Source organism: Syngnathus scovelli, chromosome 12, assembly GCF_024217435.2.
Source record: "Syngnathus scovelli strain Florida chromosome 12, RoL_Ssco_1.2, whole genome shotgun sequence".
NCBI lineage: Eukaryota > Metazoa > Chordata > Actinopteri > Syngnathiformes > Syngnathidae > Syngnathus > Syngnathus scovelli.
This window is the reverse complement of record NC_090858.1, coordinates 10,593,135-10,611,985: the sequence shown is the minus strand read 5'-3', so window position 1 is coordinate 10,611,985 and position 18,851 is coordinate 10,593,135. Positions and strand designations below refer to the sequence as shown.

The 18,851-nt window shown below is 38.6% G+C and overlaps 1 protein-coding gene across 4 annotated transcripts in view; it reads right to left on the bottom strand.

The window, feature by feature from the left end:
• Nucleotides 1–18,851, bottom strand: part of LOC125978698 (cadherin-23-like) — a 104,779-nt gene that overhangs the window by 74,037 nt on the left and 11,891 nt on the right. For all 4 annotated transcript variants that reach the window (XR_007485121.2, XM_049736276.2, XM_049736274.2 and 1 more), the window contains exons 4-6: nucleotides 4,635–4,777; nucleotides 4,446–4,493; nucleotides 3,986–4,078 (exon numbers count right to left, since the gene is read on the bottom strand). Coding sequence is in view for 3 of the 4 variants with exons in the window: in XM_049736276.2 (XP_049592233.1) it covers nucleotides 3,986–4,078; nucleotides 4,446–4,493; nucleotides 4,635–4,777 (284 nt within the window). In the remaining variant the exon portion in view is untranslated. The remainder of the gene's footprint in view (nucleotides 1–3,985; nucleotides 4,079–4,445; nucleotides 4,494–4,634; nucleotides 4,778–18,851) is intronic.

Sequence of the window (18,851 nt, the reverse complement as noted above, 5' to 3'; positions counted from 1 at the left end):
TGGGCACAGTATGCCTACATTTAGATTGTAGTCAGTGAAGTATTATATCATGACTTCCATATAAAAAAAAAATCAGTGGTGCATTTCCTGCTGTGTGAGCGCATCATCCTTTCCTGTGCATGACTGAGCAGTGGACCTGAACAGTTTATCAGTGGATGTGTGCTCATATTTAATTTGAACAGAAATACTAGGTATCTATCATAGTTTGATGTTGCTTTTTTGTTGTTTAGCCCCAATAGTCATTATTTATTGTTTAACATTGTATTTATTGGAAATAATCTTACCAGTAAACCTGAAAAGTATGACTTTAAATTCACTGATGTGTGGGTGTGTCTGATTTTAATCAATTGTTTGAATTGCATGCAGTTATCAAAATACAAAAATAAAAGAGATATTCTCTTTAATTACTACTGTTTTTTTCTGTTATCAAATGTGAATAATGAAATAATGAAGGCTTCCAACAGAGAGTACTGTATATATGTTGATATAAAGCTATACACTTAGTACAAGCATAAGCACAATGCATGATGGCAGAAAAAGTGTACAGAATTATTTCTGTTTGAAATATATGTGCAAACAGCTGCTTTAACAGCGCGAGTCTGAAGAGAATGTTACCATATGTATTATACCAGCTTCAAATGAATGAGTGGGATTTGAAAAGACCAGATTAGTTTGTGGAGAGGCTCGTCGTGTTTACTGCAAGTTCCGATCAGAACTGGCAGGGATAAACAAAAGAGCAGATGGATAACTGTTGTGGGAGAACCAAAGATATTAACAGGAAGACAAGTTCAGGGTTTGTCTAATGTTAATGTATACAATTGTGGATTTTATGTCCAATTTATGCGGAAATCCGGGTAATTGGTTCACATGCTTTACTTTCAACAGTAATACTTGCTTGGCCAATGCCCCAGAACAGCAAAGATGTCTGTTCTGGACCACAAGACACAGAAAACGACCTTTATCAGGACAGGCTAATATGAACCATTTGTGATCTTCTTGAAGAAGCCTTTGGTTCAAAACAATCAGGTGTGACCATTGCCTAAAACAAATATTGGAAGTAGCCCATAGAATCAGTGCAGAAAGCGATATCCTTCCTCTCACATGCCAAAGCTTTTAGCCAGAAAGTGAACATTCTATCCACAGAATCACCCACCTCCTTCAGCTCTCCACTGAATAACATTACATTTCTTGTAGGCCATTTTATACAGTCATAATAGTCTGTGTTTAAAAAGCAGGGGTAAACAACACAAATGCAGACTATGGTACAAAAAGTTGAAATAAAATAAAGCAGGTCAATTGGAGTGTTATTGGAATAGCATGCAAAGGCAGGGTCTAAATTAAATCTGATTGTGATTTTAAAATATTGAGGGAAATAGTCTGGAGACATCTGGAGGTAAGCGAAAGAAGGGTATATATAATAGAATCCAACAAAAGACCAAAGTTATAAAGAGTTGCCAGTGACGGCTAAAATACTGAGTGCCTCATTTAATCTTTTTACTTCATATGCACCCCAGCCGTTCTCCTTAAATCCCACATCTCTCCCTATAGGGGCTCAGGGTGTTAGTGTCAGGCAGAATTCTCTTTGAGACCTGATCCAGTCAACCAGTAGCCACTCAACTCCGCAGCCACAACAATTTATTACAATACAGAAGAGACAGCGAGAGCAGACACGGAGCTATAATTGGGTTGGCTAAATCCCATTCATTGTTCATATCAAGTGTACTTCGTGTGTGTGTGTGTGTGCGTGTGCGTGTGTGTGTGTGTGTGTGTGTGCGTGCGTGCGTGCGTGTGTGTGTGTTCATTACATTATTGTTTGAACCTGTCTCTGAATCAATAATATAACAAATTGATTATTGAACACTATTGCGTTATAATATACACAATGTCACTGAAAATTAATCTGCATATTTTACTTCCAAATAACCAACATATCATCTAATAAGTGATTTAAAAAAGTATGTGCTTTATCACAAGGAGAATTATATTAATGGAAAGAGGCTGAAAAACAAAAGGACAAAAACGCATGAATAAGACCTAAAGGCAATCAACTCAGACATACTAATGTAACTATATTTAATGTAATTGTTAATGGCACTAGTCAGTAAAATAATAGTTATTTTATTAATGTTGATGATTTTTATGCAGCTTTTACAGTCATTTCATTTGCGTATGAAGAGAAGAAATAGAAAACAGATATAATATAAAACAGACCAATATGCATATTCCTGGACATGGCCTTGAATAAATTTTTAACAGCCCAAGACAGTTGGATTTCTGGGTCAATTGACTTATTTAGTATTTCATATATAGAATTAAGGCATAATATTCACCACAGTAACATTATTCTTGAGGATATTTGCAGTTGTGGCATCCAGACTCTGGCGACTGAGTGTCTGGTTTGGTCTTGCAGTTCATTAACACATACAGAGAAAACACTCGGAGCCCACCTGATTCCCTTCGCCGTTTTTTATGGCTCTACAAATTAAAATGACATTAAGACACACGGTCCCCAGGGCTGTTTGACTTGCTAAACACATTGCGCTGTACAATACAGTTGTTCTACTAAAATATTATGCATGATTTATATTAATGAGAGTACTGTGGTATGTTGCAGCATGATGGAATGGTGTCATGAAGTTAATGAGTCCATGTGAAGGAGCTTCCAAAATGTGCATAGACAGCAGTTAAGGTGGAGAAATCAGTATAACAAAGGCGACACGGTGAACTCGATTCCTAAAGCGGACAATTCAATTTGAACTGCCCCTTATTCTTAACGCGATTGAACTCTTTGGGTGTGTGCTATTAGACAAGACACATTGACAAATACGTTTGGATAAGTAATAAGAGTCTAACTTGAAAGAAGAGAGAAAACAATACCAGCGAGTGGCTCAGGCTAAACGGTCCTCTTTATTTGCTTGGCTTAAAGGATTGGAGAGAGAAAACCACAGCAACTTTAAAGATTTGGTGAAAACTCTGAAAATTACGGCTTCAATATAAACAGACAATGTGTTTGTGTGTTTTGTGCGTGTGTGTCTTTGTTTGTGGCTGTGTGGATTTAGCTCCCCATTTGAAGTCCTGCACTCCAGTCTGGCAATTACTTCATATCGTGGATTAGATGAGTAGGAGGGCAAAGAGGAGAAGGATGGTAGTGAGTAGTGAGGGACCAAATCCAATGAGAGGTCAGAGAAGCACAGAAACATGCTACGGCAAAAGGGCTTGAGGTCTTGAGGGAATATTTTCTTCCCTACAATGCAGGTTGTACAGTCCCTCAAAAAAATTGCTCAAAACAAATTCCACATATCTTGAGGAGATGGCCGATGCGGTAAAATTCAAACAAAGTGATCTTCATTGTTAGTTTGACATCTGTTAGCTAAAGTCGTTAACCCAGTTTTAATTACTTTTTTGTGATTACCGTATTTTCCGGACTATGAGGCCCACCTAAAAACCTAACATTTTCTCAAAAGCCGACAGTGCGCCTTGTAGTCCGGTGCGCCTTATTTATGGACCAAATTCCTAAATTTAAACTGGCCCGAAGCATTGTGTCATGAAATCAATCATATGGGCTCGCTGAAGACTATAAATCATGAATCAAAAAGACTATGGATCATTATTTTGTGATTATAAAGTAATTTGTTGCGTCTGAAGTTGAAATAAAAAAAGATAAAATGGAGAATGATTTGGATTCAAAATCTGACATGATGCATTAATGGTGCGCTTTATAGTCTGGTGTGCCTTATATAAGGACAAAGTTTTGAAATGGGCCATTCATTGAAGGTGCACCTTATAGTCCGGTACGCCTTATAGTCCGGAAAATACGGTTGTTTTACGGGTTCTGATTTCAGTTTTCATGTGATGTAATTTTCTTTCAGAATAGCATTGCAATGGTGAACCTGTTAAATAACAGTCTAACACCGGCCAGTGACATTTTCAAAATATTAGTTGCAGGAGTGAGTAAGTTAGTCTTTAATTTTTCTTTCAGCCTTACCTCTGGGATATGAACAGTGTAAGGCTGCCCATGAAAAATTGGCGCGTTATCATTCACATCTCCAATTTGGATGTTGACAGTGTCTTTGACCACCTGAGGATGAAATATTTAAGTAAAAATATGTTCGCCACTCACAACACGTAACCTTGATTCCAGAAAAGATGACAGAATGCGTAAAAATGACTTAAAAATTGTTGTTAAAAAAAATGTTAACTGTAGGTTAATATACAATACATACCTTTAGGCTAAAGAGAAGCACAAGCATTGTATCAAACGCAAATGGAGGTCAAAGGTCACATTTGTTTATTTGCCTACAAGACTTTCTATTGAATTTTTGTCGATATACTCTCTGTCTTATAGATTCTATGCAATTGTGCATTCTGTTGTACTGCTATAAATCTCTTTCAAGTTAGTTTTGATTTGAGTTAGGACATAACAGAGGACAAAATTTTGCTTTTACCTCTTGAATGTCGCTCACATAGAATTCAACCTGCATCTCTGACTTGGTCTGAAAAATACAAATAACACATCAGTGCAAACAATTACTTCTCATTCTTTTTATTCAAACATTTCCGGACCAAAACCAAAATGGAATAAGGACCGTCGGGTGCAAGAAATCACAGTTGTGAGTGGGCTTGTGTGATCTTACCTCACGATCAAGCTGTTGTCGAAGCCACACAACACCAGTGTCTTTGTTGACTGAAAAGTACCGCATTGCCTCCTCTCCTGAAACTCCATACATAAGCGGTTCTCCTTCAGGGTCAGTTGCTTTCAGTTGAGCCACTGAAGAACCTGAAAACACAGTTGGATTCGAGCACCATCATCCACAGGTATCAGAACGGTGGTGAATTTTCCATTTTTTAAATTTGTGACAACTTAAATGCAGATGAGCTGGTCAGATCATGTACATTGTACATCAACATAATCAGGTGTCTAAAAACTTGTTACAAATTCTCAGACTTGATGCAACTTTCTCGAGCAAATCATTATCGTCCATCTCGGCCCCAAAAATCTTCAGACTATATTTTGGTTGCACAATGGCCCCTAATTTGAAACTTTATGCGCCCGCAACAACACATTAGATAAAATGCAATGTTCATTCAGAATATGCAGTGTAATTACATTGAGTAAACAATTCACACAACCAATGAGTGTCCCAAATGAGACACGCTAATCATCACATCTTACTTGCAGGTACATTATCAGTCGACGAAACGCGAAACAATATCAATCCTGTCATTTGTGAACCAAACTGCTTCACACAACAACCAATTAGGCTTCACAATTACACCCCCTTCTTGTTATATTAATACACTCTATTTTGCTATAAAAGAGTGGCTAAAATGATTAATTAATATAAGGATTTATGAACCCCTCTCATTGCATCTAATGAGATTTATGCAAATTCCGCTACTTTCAATATAATTTATAATATGGTCGAAGACGGTGCAAATTAAGCATTCTACCTCATAGTCATCAATAACTTTCCCCCCCTCCTCTGTATACGCTATATGGCTAGGCATAGTTTCAAGTGACTAATAACAAATGGTCACTCAGGACTAATGGTATGTATGAAAGCCACTTATGGAACATTAACTCCAACTTTTGGAAAACAGTGTTGAACTATAGTCAGTCTACAGGGAATAATTGATTCTGTATACTTAATATAATGATTAGACGGATACATGCTGGGCCACAAATTGTATAGAAATATGTATTTTATTTTAGTGGCATTGATACAGTTAGAATGTGAACATTCATTTAACATCCACAGCGGAGTTTAATGAGAAGCTATCCTATCCTTATCTTTTACGTTGTGGCACTAAGCCACTTTGAATGACAAATTCAAGATTCAAAAATTTTTATTCGCCATGTTTGGGCATGCCAAACAAGGAATTTGACTTCGGTACATCACAGCCTCTGTTTAACATTTAGGTGACTAACAACACTCAGGACATGTGAAAAATGACAAATATTCTCAGACATCCCCTGATCTTAAACTCCCAGAAGGGCAAGGTAAAACTCAAAACTCCAGCTAGGGGAAATGAGAAACCTTGAGAAGAGACCACAGATGGGAGGGTCCCTCTTCCAGGATGACCAGGCTGCAATGGATGCACATAGTACAAATAGTGTAGACAATTCAAAAAGGGTGTGGGGAGCAGGATGTTATTGCACGGCAGTGACTCTGAGTCACTAAGTAAATGGGCCAATTTCGCAGAAAGTGATGACACCATTACTGTTATGAATGATCAGTTCACTTGAACAATACTCTTTTTGCAAATATACTACCACCAACACACATGACTGATTGAGGAATCACTAGTCTGCTCTACTACGGACACTGGTTCTTCAGATTTGCATCTACATTTTCTACAAGTTTACTCAGACTCAGCAATTTAATAAGACAAAAGGCTCAACTGGTCCTAAATCAGTCATTGGAGGCTATCATTCCATTCTAGATCAATAGAAGTCATGTTGTAGACATGGACAAGAGAGAGAGAGAGAGTGAGAGGAGAGCTGGAGGCTAAATCCCTGTTCATTATGTCAGTGGCATCTCTCGACCTGTCATTCATCTGAGCGCTGATTCAGTGGGACAAGCACTGTCAAGACTCCAATTGTATGCCTGTTGTGAATTATACTTGTGAATCTTATGTGCACAGTGGCCTAAGTGGTATAGGGGGCGATGTTCCCTATAGGACACCTGTCATAGCAGGGACAAACAAAAAGAAAGATACCTCCAGTGAAGAAAGCAGGGAGAGGAATTTGGATATTTATCTCATGATAAATACTTGATGAAAATTGAAAAGGCAGAGCCACTGAGCTTCAGGGATCAAGTCGTACAATCAGCAGTCTGATGAGTCAGAGGGCTGCCACTCATGTTACCACGGTGTCCATCTACAGACAAAAAGAACCTTCAAACACATCAGCCATGCCAAAGTGAAGCTTGGCTAAAGCCTCGCTGGCTCACATCAATCACCTCCATCATAAATTCAAACAGGCAAATACTGACCTCAGCTCACTGGCAGCATGAGCTCATTCATACAGGCATTTTGCTTACCTTATCTTAAAGTTACTTTATGGATTATCACATTTAAATAAATGAAACTGTATCAACATCTATGATGTAATATTGATCCCCATTAGGCGTTTAAGCATGCACTTAGAACACTTGAGATTTAGTCTCTGTCCCTTCACTGTCAAACATTGATGCCAAAATTACGATGAAATTGTTTATTTTTTAATGTTAAAGTTTTGAAGTCTATAAAACAACAATAGCACTGGTTGTCACATCCACCGCACACTGTGTGGAGTTTGCATGTTCTCCACGTGCGTGCTTGGGTTTTCTCCGGACACTCCGGTTTCCTCCCACTTCCCAAAAATATGCATTGTAGGCTGGTTGAGCACTCCAAATTGCCCCTAGGTGTGAGTGCGGATGGTTTTTCGTCTCTGCGTCCCATGCGATTGGCTGGCAACCGGTTCAGGGTGTCGCCCGCCTACTGCCCGATGAAGGCTGGGATAGGCTCCAGTACGCCCGCGACCCCCATGGGGTCAAACGGTACAGAAAATGGACGGATGGATGGATAAAACAAAGCACTTTTTAGGTCATTTGGAAGTCAGATTACATCATGGGATTCCAGTGCCAATTCTGACTCATCCTTGTAAGAGCTCTTTTGGGGGTTATCTGCACTTACTAGGACAGTTACCTCCAGTCAAAACCAAAATATATTGTGCTTTTGCTATTTTCACAGAAAACACAATGGAAATGAATTCATTTCTTTCCTTTGCCTTTTGTGGTGAAGTTAATGTTAGAAGAGTTTGGGTACCTTCAGGGAGGCAATGTCGATGAAGACATAAACTTAGCAGATCTAACTCAAATTATTATTGTGGGGTGGACAGAAATGTGCTTGGACCTCGATTTCCATAGATGTGTGTGTTTAGGGGCCATCATTAATAGAAGAGAGAAGCTTGTATGCAGGCAGTCCATTTCTCCGTTTGATAAGGACATCTATGGCGAGTAGTTTCCCCAGGGAGGTCAATTAGACAACGGGCAATAAAAAGGAGAGAACGAAAGAGTCAACCGAGCGTGTTTGCAGCCTTTATGTCGATAAAATAAAACTATCAACAACCCAACTGCTGAGGTTGAAAACAAATTAGAAATGAAAAGAAAAATATATACCTGATGTGGAATTGGGATATTTTCTTTGATTTTAATGATCTTTAAATTTCAGGACAACTTAAAACAAATACACAGTTTTTTTTCATTTTTTTTTTTTTTTCCTATTTCTTCGTCCTTTTCTGGTGTGTGATTGTGTGCGTAACATCAATAACTGCAAAGGCAATGAGCTTTGAAGACAAATAGTGTCAAGAGTCTGGCTTCAAGTCACTCCTGTGTATCACAACGCAAACCACTGGAGTCCTTGGGAGGCTGTGTATTAATCCAACAGATTTATGACTGAATCTGTCACGGATGGTCGGAGAATACCCTCAACCTTTCCGATCGTTCTCGTTTAGAGAAATGCACACTCCTAAACTGGACTGTACTTGAGATCAGACAAAGAGCAGATTCAAACGGTTGAGACACTTATTGATTGATTGTACTGATTTTTCAACAGTACAAGCTACAATAGACACAATTATTTGTTTTGTTTTTTTTAACTCTTCAGTTTCTATGTTTCTGAGTTTGATCATGTGACAATTACAATCCGTGCCGTGGCTGGATGATATGTGAGACCTGAGTACAAGTGATGTGAACTTCAGTTTGTCATGGCAATTTGAAATTTTGAAAGTTAGAGGATAAATAACTATGTTATCAATTTCATTAACTGCTGAAAAACGTCTAAATAAGTAAAGTATCCCTTTAAGCATACATAAAAAACATGCATATATTTTACGTCATTGCAAAAGCGAAACGATTCCAGCAGCTCAAACAGTAGTGAAGCTGTTGGCTAATAATACATTGCACTTACAACAGCACGTATTTATTTTCACAGAGCTGTAAGTAGCACTGGCGCTGCGAGATGAACCGAATGCTGTTCAGTCTCAGCAGTTGCTAAAACCGCTCAGTTTCAACCATATTGTAGCTTCTGACCAGACGTTAAAAGGAGAAGGAGGTGGTCCATCAACAATCTCTTTAATGCACACAAAAGGGGTCACTGTTGACAGTATCCGACAACAAACCTAGCTGTCTGCTTAACCTTCTGCTCTCTTCCATGTGCAACCAGGCTGTCTCCCGCACAGCTGTCCATCCCTTACCTCGAGCCCACTCTTTTGAAAGGTTTTCTCATCTGGCCTCTGGAACCCTTAAGACAGCGCATAACTTCAGGGTCCTACAGTCTTTTTTAACTTTCAAACTTATCCTGGAGTAAAACCCTAGTTTTGGATATATGTTGGACCATGCTATAAAGAAATCTGTGTAGTATTTACATTTAGACAAATGATAATTGATTTAACAGATATGAATTTTGATGACAAAGTTGTGCAAAATAGGGAGTTGAATTAGTAAATAAGTATAGTGTAGACCAGGGGTGTCAAACTCATTTTTTTCACGGGCCGCATTGTAGTCATAGCTTCTTTCGGAGGGCCATTATTACTGTCAACCCAAATAAATGTATGAGCACCTCATATCATATATAGTAAAAGCTACAAAACAAACTGACAAATAACTCGTTTTCAAATTAGATGAGTAAAAACTGGTCAAATATTAAAAAAAAAGATATTATTAAAAGTGAAGACAATTTGCAATTCCAGTAATGACACACAAATTTGATGCACAATTTGTCTTTGCGGGCCACAAAATGATGTGGCGGGCCGTATCTGGCTCCCAGGCCTTGAGTTTGACACCTGTGGTGTAGACTATATAGTGCAGTTGATTCTGATTTGAATAACTTTGTCACCCTTTATCCAATTGGACTGATTCATGTCAGCCGTGCACATAGGAAAAATTCTCTGCTCTTGTTTTTTTCTTTTTTTTTAATGCATTCAAATAGTGCAATGATGAAAACAGTAAGTGACAAGGATATGACTAACCAATCACTTTGGGAGTCAAGTTGGACAGTAAGGGACATTATCGGACAGTCATCCCACGCGGTGCTGAAGAGAGACAGACCTGCCACTACAAATTCACATGCAACTCTGGTCCCTCTCAAATCGCACAAGTAACATGCCCCTTGTTTCTATATTAGTATTCCCTTTCACGCTCTCTCTTGTTTTTCTCATCCTCTCATCAGCCTTCATTTTGCTTGCTGAGGCTAGACAGACGGACGCAAGTGACTGATTGGACTGGATAGGTGGGTGGGTATGTGGTTCCGAGGGTCCGAGAGTGACAGCCAAACCAGTCTGCTCAGTCACTGTCATTCGACATCCATCCAAAAGCACAGCACTCCAACAAATGTCCATCAACAGTGACACATTGTGATGCTAGTCCAGCCCTCCAACTACCGTGCTCTGTTCTCAACATTCAACTTTGCTGCTCAGTTTATTATAATGTGCTTATTTGTTATTTGCCTTTTTTTTTCACATGGCGTGCATTCCGATTCTCTTGAATTGGTCCTCGGGTGACTTTAGTTGAGCTGACTATTACTTGGGACTGAGCTAAATCTTGGTCAGGTAATGGAACATGTCACCTTCACTGTGAGGCCACACACAAACACAGTCACAATGAAACAAAAGGTGCTGTGTGCCTTTTTTTTCTCTCCTGTTTACATATCATTTGGTCTGTGTTAGTGATATTGGGCTGAGGGTGTAACTATGAAATGTCCAAGTTGGACAACCACTAAAATTCCTTAACACTACACACATTTAGATAAGGATTTTCTGCGTAAGTAGAACAGTAACAGTTTTTCAGTTGAAGCATCATTTGAATCAGGGAATTTCTTGTATCCATCCATTTTCATTATCCTCCTAACAAGAAACTGAAACCTATGCCAGCCAAACTTGGAGGAGTGGCAGGGCAAACCGTAGAGTGGTTGAGTATATTTTTGTATTTTTTATTTTATTTTATTATTATTCTATTAATAATAATATTATTATTTTTATTTATTTCTGTATTTATTTCTGTATTTCTGTATTTCTGTATTTATTTATTTATTTATTTATTTATTTATTTATTTATTTATACCAAAAGTAATGCCAAATTTACTTTCTTCTGAGAACAAGATGTCAGCACAATGGACAAGCGGTTATCACATCCATCTCACAGTTCAGAGGTTGGATATTCAAATCAAGGCTCAGACCTTTCAGTGTGGAGTTTGCATGTTCTCCCCATACTTGTGTGGGTATTCTCCAGATACCAATTCATTCCAAAAACACGCACGTATAAGCCGCCTCACATCAAGCGAAGCAATCAGATGTGATTGATCTGAACAACTGTGAACCAAACTAATGGCGATGTCTGGTGTTCTTATCTGGAAGCAACGTTTTAAGGTTGCTCGTGTACGTACTGTAGAGCATTATTTATTATGATTACAACATGGAACAATTGACAAGAAAGAAGCAGATTGCCCTGGACGCTGTAGGTAATAATACAAAGACAGCAAAGGTCCCTGAGGAAAGGAGAGAGTTTGGGTATTTGATTGGCTTTTGGTCAAGATAGCTCAATTGAGCACTGCGCACGGTTTACTTTTTTTTGTGCATGGGAAATTATAAGTAGAGTTAATTAAAGTGAATTAAAATTCTGAATTACTTATTGATGTCCCTCAGGGGGAAAGTCAACTCCAGTGTATACTTTGTGTTGCGCAACAAAAATAGAACCAGATCACATATATGTGGGTATGCAAGGAGTGATTACGGGTAAAAGCGGTTCACTAAGAGTGTTACACCACTAGAGAAGGTGTCTTGGGGATGCTGCCATGCTCGAAAGCACCAGTGGCAGAGAGCAGACTAGCACCTTTACAAAAACCACCGTATTTTCCGGACTATAAGGCGCACCGGATTATAAAGTGCACCTTCAATGAATGGCCCATTTTAAAACTTTGTCCATATATAAGGCGCACCGGATTACAAGGCGCATCTTCAATGAATGGCCCATTTTAAAACTTTGTCCAAATATAAGATATATACATTTGGCCCGTGGGCCGGATTTTGGACACGCCTGCTGTAGTGGCTCAATATTGGTCCATATATAAGACGCACCCGATTATAAGGCGCACTGTCGGCTTTTGAGAAAATTTGAGGTTTTTAGGTGCGCCTTATAGTGCGGAAAATACGGTAGTTGACTTTTGCACATTTTGGTTTGTTGTGGGATTCAAGCCCATCTGCTTTGATTTCAAAGCATGTGGCCAAGCAAGGATTGAGCTACTGCTCCCCATGTTGCTGCCATGTTTACAATTCACCTAAATAATGATATTTGTTGTTCACTTGAAATTCAAATTTTGAATCACAGCAATACTCGTTGTCAGCGGTTGGTTACTCATGAAAAGCATTTGCAGCTCAGTGGCCGCATCATTTGGTCGCATCACTTGATGCGTGACGGTCCTTAGGGGGGAGAAGACCAAAATGAGAAGAGATTCCAGTAATCTACAAGTGGAAATGTGTGATGCGTATATTTGTGTTTGGAATACAGTATGTTTGTGTGCCACAGGTCCATTGAATTTTGAAGTCTGGCTACACTATTGCAGTCATTTTTTTTTTTCATTCTGTAATATGCCACACTTGTTCTATGGATTATAAATGAAGTCATTACGTGCAGTGCTCATTAGCTGCAGGTCCCAATTAGCCAAAATTGATATTGTTGCCTGTTAGAAGACAATGGCACTGGTAAATTGGCAATTGACCTCTTGGTCAATCTGTAAAGGGAGACAACAGAAGAACATGAAGAATGTGAGAAAGATGATTGGACAGTGACAGCTGCTCTAGCTCCCTACCTTCAAAACAAACGTGTGGAACTAAAAAGTTTATATGTCTTGAAAAGTTAGCTGATAAGAGCACATTTCTAGAAACCAAAGGGTATTTTGCACATCTTTACGCATGTTTGTTTAGGTAAGAAAGAGAAGCTGGAATTCTGATTAAAAACATTTGTCATCACGTTTTCTTGATCAGGGTCAAAAGTGTTTAAAGTGGTCAAAACTTTGCTAGAATGCGAGGTTTGCAGAACTCTAAATTAAATGTCCCCTATATAAAAAAGCCATGATGTATTATGTAACAGATTTTATTACAACATCGAGTGAATCTGTCAAAAATGTACCCAATTAGACATTTCCCTCTCCGTTTTTATGTAACGTGTTAGTGATCCCAGGTTTTTCATTTTCCTGTGTGAATGGGAGGCGGCTGTGTTAATTTGGTGATATCGCTCTCACACTTTTCTTTATTCGCTGGATGTTCAGTATGGCACTTTCTGCCAAAGAGCTTTCTTTACATCTAAGTAAAAAAAAGCACACAATAAAAAATGGCCTGCTATAAGAACATTGCCAACGCCTTTGAATTGAGCTGCAGCATATTGGCGAAGACCATATGGAAGAAACGTTTCAATCAGAACAAACCTCTCCAGAGTTGACAAAGAAAGTTGAGTGCCCAATTTCCTCATGATGTAAAATCAACCTCTTCAAACCAAAAATACTGATTGGTTTTCATTTGTTTCTAATTTGAAATTGTAAAAATGCGACTTACATTTGCAGAAGAAATACTTGATGAAACCTTTTTAACAATCACATCGCAGCATAGCTTCACTTGAGTCATGATAGGTACACAAAAGATGAACTAGAGTATATCAGTCACACCAACTTGTATGCAACGCATTCCCTCCACTCACACCTATAGCTGGCCTGCAGTGGAGCAAAAAGGGGTGGTTGCTGATGTGAAACATCAATTTCCAGGTTAGCTGCTCAGTGTGGCTCAGGCTGGTATCAGCTGTGACCCAGCTGGGCCAGATAAGCAGCTGCAAAAAGCTGATCTGCCATCCAGCAATGCCCCTCTTTGTAATGGAGAACGTGGTAATGCCTACACACACATAAACATGCACGCACACATACATTCAAAACAGAAAACTTGAGAGAATTAATTTAAAAAAAAAATGCTGTGCTGTTTGAAATGTGTCCAAACAGTATATAGACAGCCATATAAATGACCGCCATGAAAAGGATGCAGGGCTAATAATTTTATCGGATCTACATAACGGTGTAAGACATTAAACGCAACGATGCACTTTGAAGTCCAACAAATGTTGCTGTGCCTTGAGCACAAAACATTTGGTTACCTTAAACTTCATTCATTTTCAACTGATTCTCCTGTTCAAGGTTGCAAGATGCAGCCTATCCCAGCTCACTTTGGGTGAGAGGTACGCTTTGAATTGGTCATGAGTACAAATGTCTGAGAGCTTGCACTCTGCTAGTATCACATTGATGCAAGTCAGCTCGGTGATTGGCTCACTGGCAACACTGCTCACCCTGGTATCGCGCTGCCTTCTCTCACACGATTTCAATTAACTTTTAACACCCACAATACTATTAGACACACAGCCAGTGGCTTTTTGGCTTGCTTCTGCAGTCAGAGAAACAAACGATGAGGTCATTATACAGAAAATGTGAAACCAGAAAAGAAGCAATATGTGTGTCCATTCGAGAGAGGGGGTAGATATCTCTACATTTTGTTGTCTCTTAAACATCTTAAACCATTTGCATTCAAATTTCCACGACATGTCACAAAAAGGAGGTCAAATGGTGAAATCGTTGCGAGACACTAATATAAAGGGTGACCTGTTATAATTTTAACTAACAGCACTTTGAAAATACAAATGCAAACCAATTGTGAGAGCCAGTTGAAAATGTAGGAGAGTCATGGCTGGTCACGGTCTGCCTTTTTTTTTGTTTTGCCTCTAATTCAAAACTGAAGCGGCACATGGGAGGCATCTTTATTACAGCCATCAACGCTTCTTCCATACACAAAATGCAAAATAACGCCTATTACTTACGGAGATGTACTATTTGCACTTTTAATCAATTTCTACACAAAACGTGTTTAATTCAGAAAGGCTCACGTGGACGGTCATAAAACAAGAACAATGACTGATGAGCAGAAATAGCGATAAACAAAAATCACTACATTGAGAAATTTACAGTCCTTTATAATTTCTTAGATTTGCTGTCATATTCCTGGATTCAAAGGGTATTTGAAAGGACATTTGCCATGATGCATCACTCTCCTTCTCTTACTCCAGATGTTATATATTCCTATATAGCAACTCTACAAATCACCACCTTGTTTCTCACTTTCCCGTGTCCCAACTACTGTACCTGGCCATTATTTTTACTTTTAGCTTTAAACGCATTGTGTAGGTGTCTGACTTCTTGGCGTGACAGAGGAAGGTGATCAGATATCCATAGCCACTCAAGTTGCTAGGCAGTTTGTTTGACTCCGTGATGAGGTAACAGCATAGGGTCTAAGTCACAGGTGTCAAACTCAAGGCCCGGGGGCCAGATACGGCCCACCACATCATTTATTTGGCCCGCAAAGACAAATTCTGCATCAAATTTGTGTGTCATTACTAGAATTGCAAATTGTCTTCACTTTTAATATCATTTTTTAAAATATTTTGCCAGTTTTTACTCATCTGATTTGAAAATGAGTTATTTGTCCGTTTGTTTTGTAGCTTTTACTGTATATGAGGTGTTCATACATTTATTTGGGTTAACAGTCATTGACAGTTATTGTAATATAGCCAATAAATAAAAAAAACTAGTTGCAGTAATATGAGCAGCAGTCTCCTTTACAGTATCATCCAGTTAATTTCAAATTCCTAAGCAAATTGTTCTAGTAGTGACACAAAACTCAATTACTTCAGCAGAGGTTTTAACTCCACTAAGATAAAGTTGCAAATTTAGAAACTAAGAACTAAATCAGTTGACAATCCAATAAGATCCCAAGTCCATCAGAGATCTAAATTATAGAGTGAAAAAGTAAGAAATACAGAGTAATAATAATTACAATGTGTAAAAGGAGTGTCTTCTACAGAGACCATTTTACAGTCCTGCAAACAATTGTTTACAACTAAGAAAAATCTAAGAAATGTGGTTTCTTAGTGGGATCTAGTTCAAGGTTATTTCGATGGGATTCCTCATGTCTACGTTATGAATATAAACAGATTATTTTGTTCAGACAATAAAAGTTTTTAGTTGTTACCTTGCTGACAGTTTTGACTGCTAAGACTGGCGTAGCAGTCGAAACTGTCAGCAAGGTAACAACTAAAAACTTTTATTGTCTGAATAAAATAATCTGTTTATAAGTTCAAGGTTAGCCTTGTTAAACTAAATAATTCCTAACTTTATAGTACAAAAGTTATTTGCTACATTGTTTTGCTGGGTATTGTGCTTAGCACAAGGGCCAACAGATTAATGTCGAAGCGGTTCAATCCTGCTCTCTGAAACGTGCCTTGCGATAACTTGTCTTGTGACCTGAATGGAATATGGAGAATGCTGAGCCTCGAGATGCTTCATTATGACACTAACGAATCACGTGCTGAGAAAATCGTGCACGATGCCTGATGGATGATGTGTTTGCAGACGCTGCTGAGCTATGCGCCCCATTATTCCTGGGAAAGGAATGAATGAGCAAGGTATGGGCTAGAGATAAGAGATGATTGACTAAACTAAAACAGAGGTCCCTCATCAGTGGCAGTCAGTTGACATTAAAGTGTGGAACAGCCAAGTGACAGTAGAAAGCTGTAACAGGAAGTAAGGAGATGAGAATCCTTTTAAGTGAGGTAGGCAAGAAAAAGCAGTAGTCATTAAGAATATATGCCCAATATGTTGGGACTAAATCTCCCGCAGAGATCAGGTAGTTCAAACCTCCACAGGAATGGGTACTTGCCTTCTGCAGGTGATAGATAGGATTTGCAAAGGTAAGAAAGAGGCAGCCACTGTAATTCTCATAGCTCATCCACCAACTCAAACTCACAAACGATGGCAGAGAGAGCTGAAGCTGGCAGAAAACGTGAGGACAGACACATCTCATGCCAATTGGACTAAATGAGAGCTGAATGTGGGAGCGTAAACAGACTCCTGCACTAGCCTGCGTAGTCAGTCATCAATATCTAGAGCATGGATAGATGGCCCTGGATACTGGCCAGAATCACAGAAAAAAGTGAATCCACTCAAAACAGAAGCTTTTGCCTTCTTCTCCCAACTCCTCCTCTTTACCTTGATTACCCTTTTATTTTATCATAGCTCATTCCGTTTTATCCGCCGCTTGGTTTTATATTCATTTGAGCTTTAAATTACCTGATCTATGGAAGCAGACGGGCGGAAAAGTCTTAGGTAAAGTCTGTCTTGGGCAAAACATGCTCTCTGAGTCATTTCATATTCACACTGATTTTGATTAAACACCACTCAACATCTCGAAGAATAGAGCCAACGGACATCTTAAAATAATATTGCTTAGCATTTACTGGATAAAAGATGACTTAACAGACCATCCATCTAAGTACTTATAACGAATGGTGGAAAATATTAAGAAACCAGAAACCCCATAATTACTTTTTTCAAATCAGTTAACGACTCCTGTTACTTATGCCGACGCATGACTGTATATATATCGTGAATATACGGGGAGATTGAGCCAAACATATGGACTGCTACTTTTGGGAAAATACAATAAGTAAGCATTCTAACCAGCGCACAGCTTCTAATGACAGACGGTTGCTATGGTGATTTGTTTTCAGTGCAGAAATGCTGCACAATCAATTTATATCGAAGGAGAAAGCTGAGGAAGACCATTGGAGAGTGTTGACAAGCAATAGTTAAAATGTAGTAGGCCTTCAATAGATGTCAGCAGGGGAGTTAGCTGCAGCAAGAACAGACACATGGTAAACATGTTCCTTCCTTGGGGCTACTTGCAACTCCTTAATCATTGCTGAATTAGGAATACCACCAAAATAATTTACAATCACAATTGCAGAGTTTGAAGGAGCGGATCTGTATGGGATGTTTGCATCTTGAAACAGATCATGCAAAAGAATCATTTGCACAAGGTGTAATCTCTTTGCTATCATTCCTCTTGGGCTTCATACTTCACAAGTGAATTTCACATTCTCTATGAATTTCGATTCACTGAATAAAAGGTTCCAATTGAATCTGATTAATTTAATCATTAGAAATTGAAGTGCAATAAATACTGACCTACCACTTCACTAGTGGATTGAAGTATCTCATTTCAAACAAATCTAGTCTTGTCTCTGAAAGTTACTATAATTACTATGCTCAAAAAAGAGCCTAATCTGCTTGATCATGGCAAAAGGCAGTTAGAGATGAGAGCATTTCATCAAAGTGTTCCTAACGTCTAATTATGGAATTCAACTCCTGACATGCTAAACTGTCATCAATCTGCCATTGTATACTAGCAGATGATCAAACTGCATACACTTAATAAACTACATACATATTTGGTGGCTCTTAGTAGTACTGACAGCCAATCATTGTTTCTAAATTGACAGCAAACCCCATTGATTGAAAGTGCTTGAAGATCAGCAAGAGTGCAATTATAAAGAAGTAAACCAGAACAACTATTTCAAAGATGATACACATTGTCAGCCTCTGTGAAGAAATAATTAATTAGCAGTGCATATACATATTTCATTGAAAAAACATGCATGGATTTGACCTACTATAACCAGAGAGGATACAAATGCTTACAAAATAAGTAAACACAGCATTGTCTTTCATTTATGATGTGCAATGCCACCAAATGTAATGGTCAAAGTCAAGTATTCCCCCACCTCTGCTTATTTGGTTTTGTTATTATTAATCGGGCATCTTTATATCTAATTCTATTCTTCCACTTAGCATGTGCCTACATTTCCAAATGGGCGAGCAACCCCTGCTATTGACCTTAGTTCATCCATTCATGGTACAGATGGGTTAAAAATGATGACTTCTGGCGT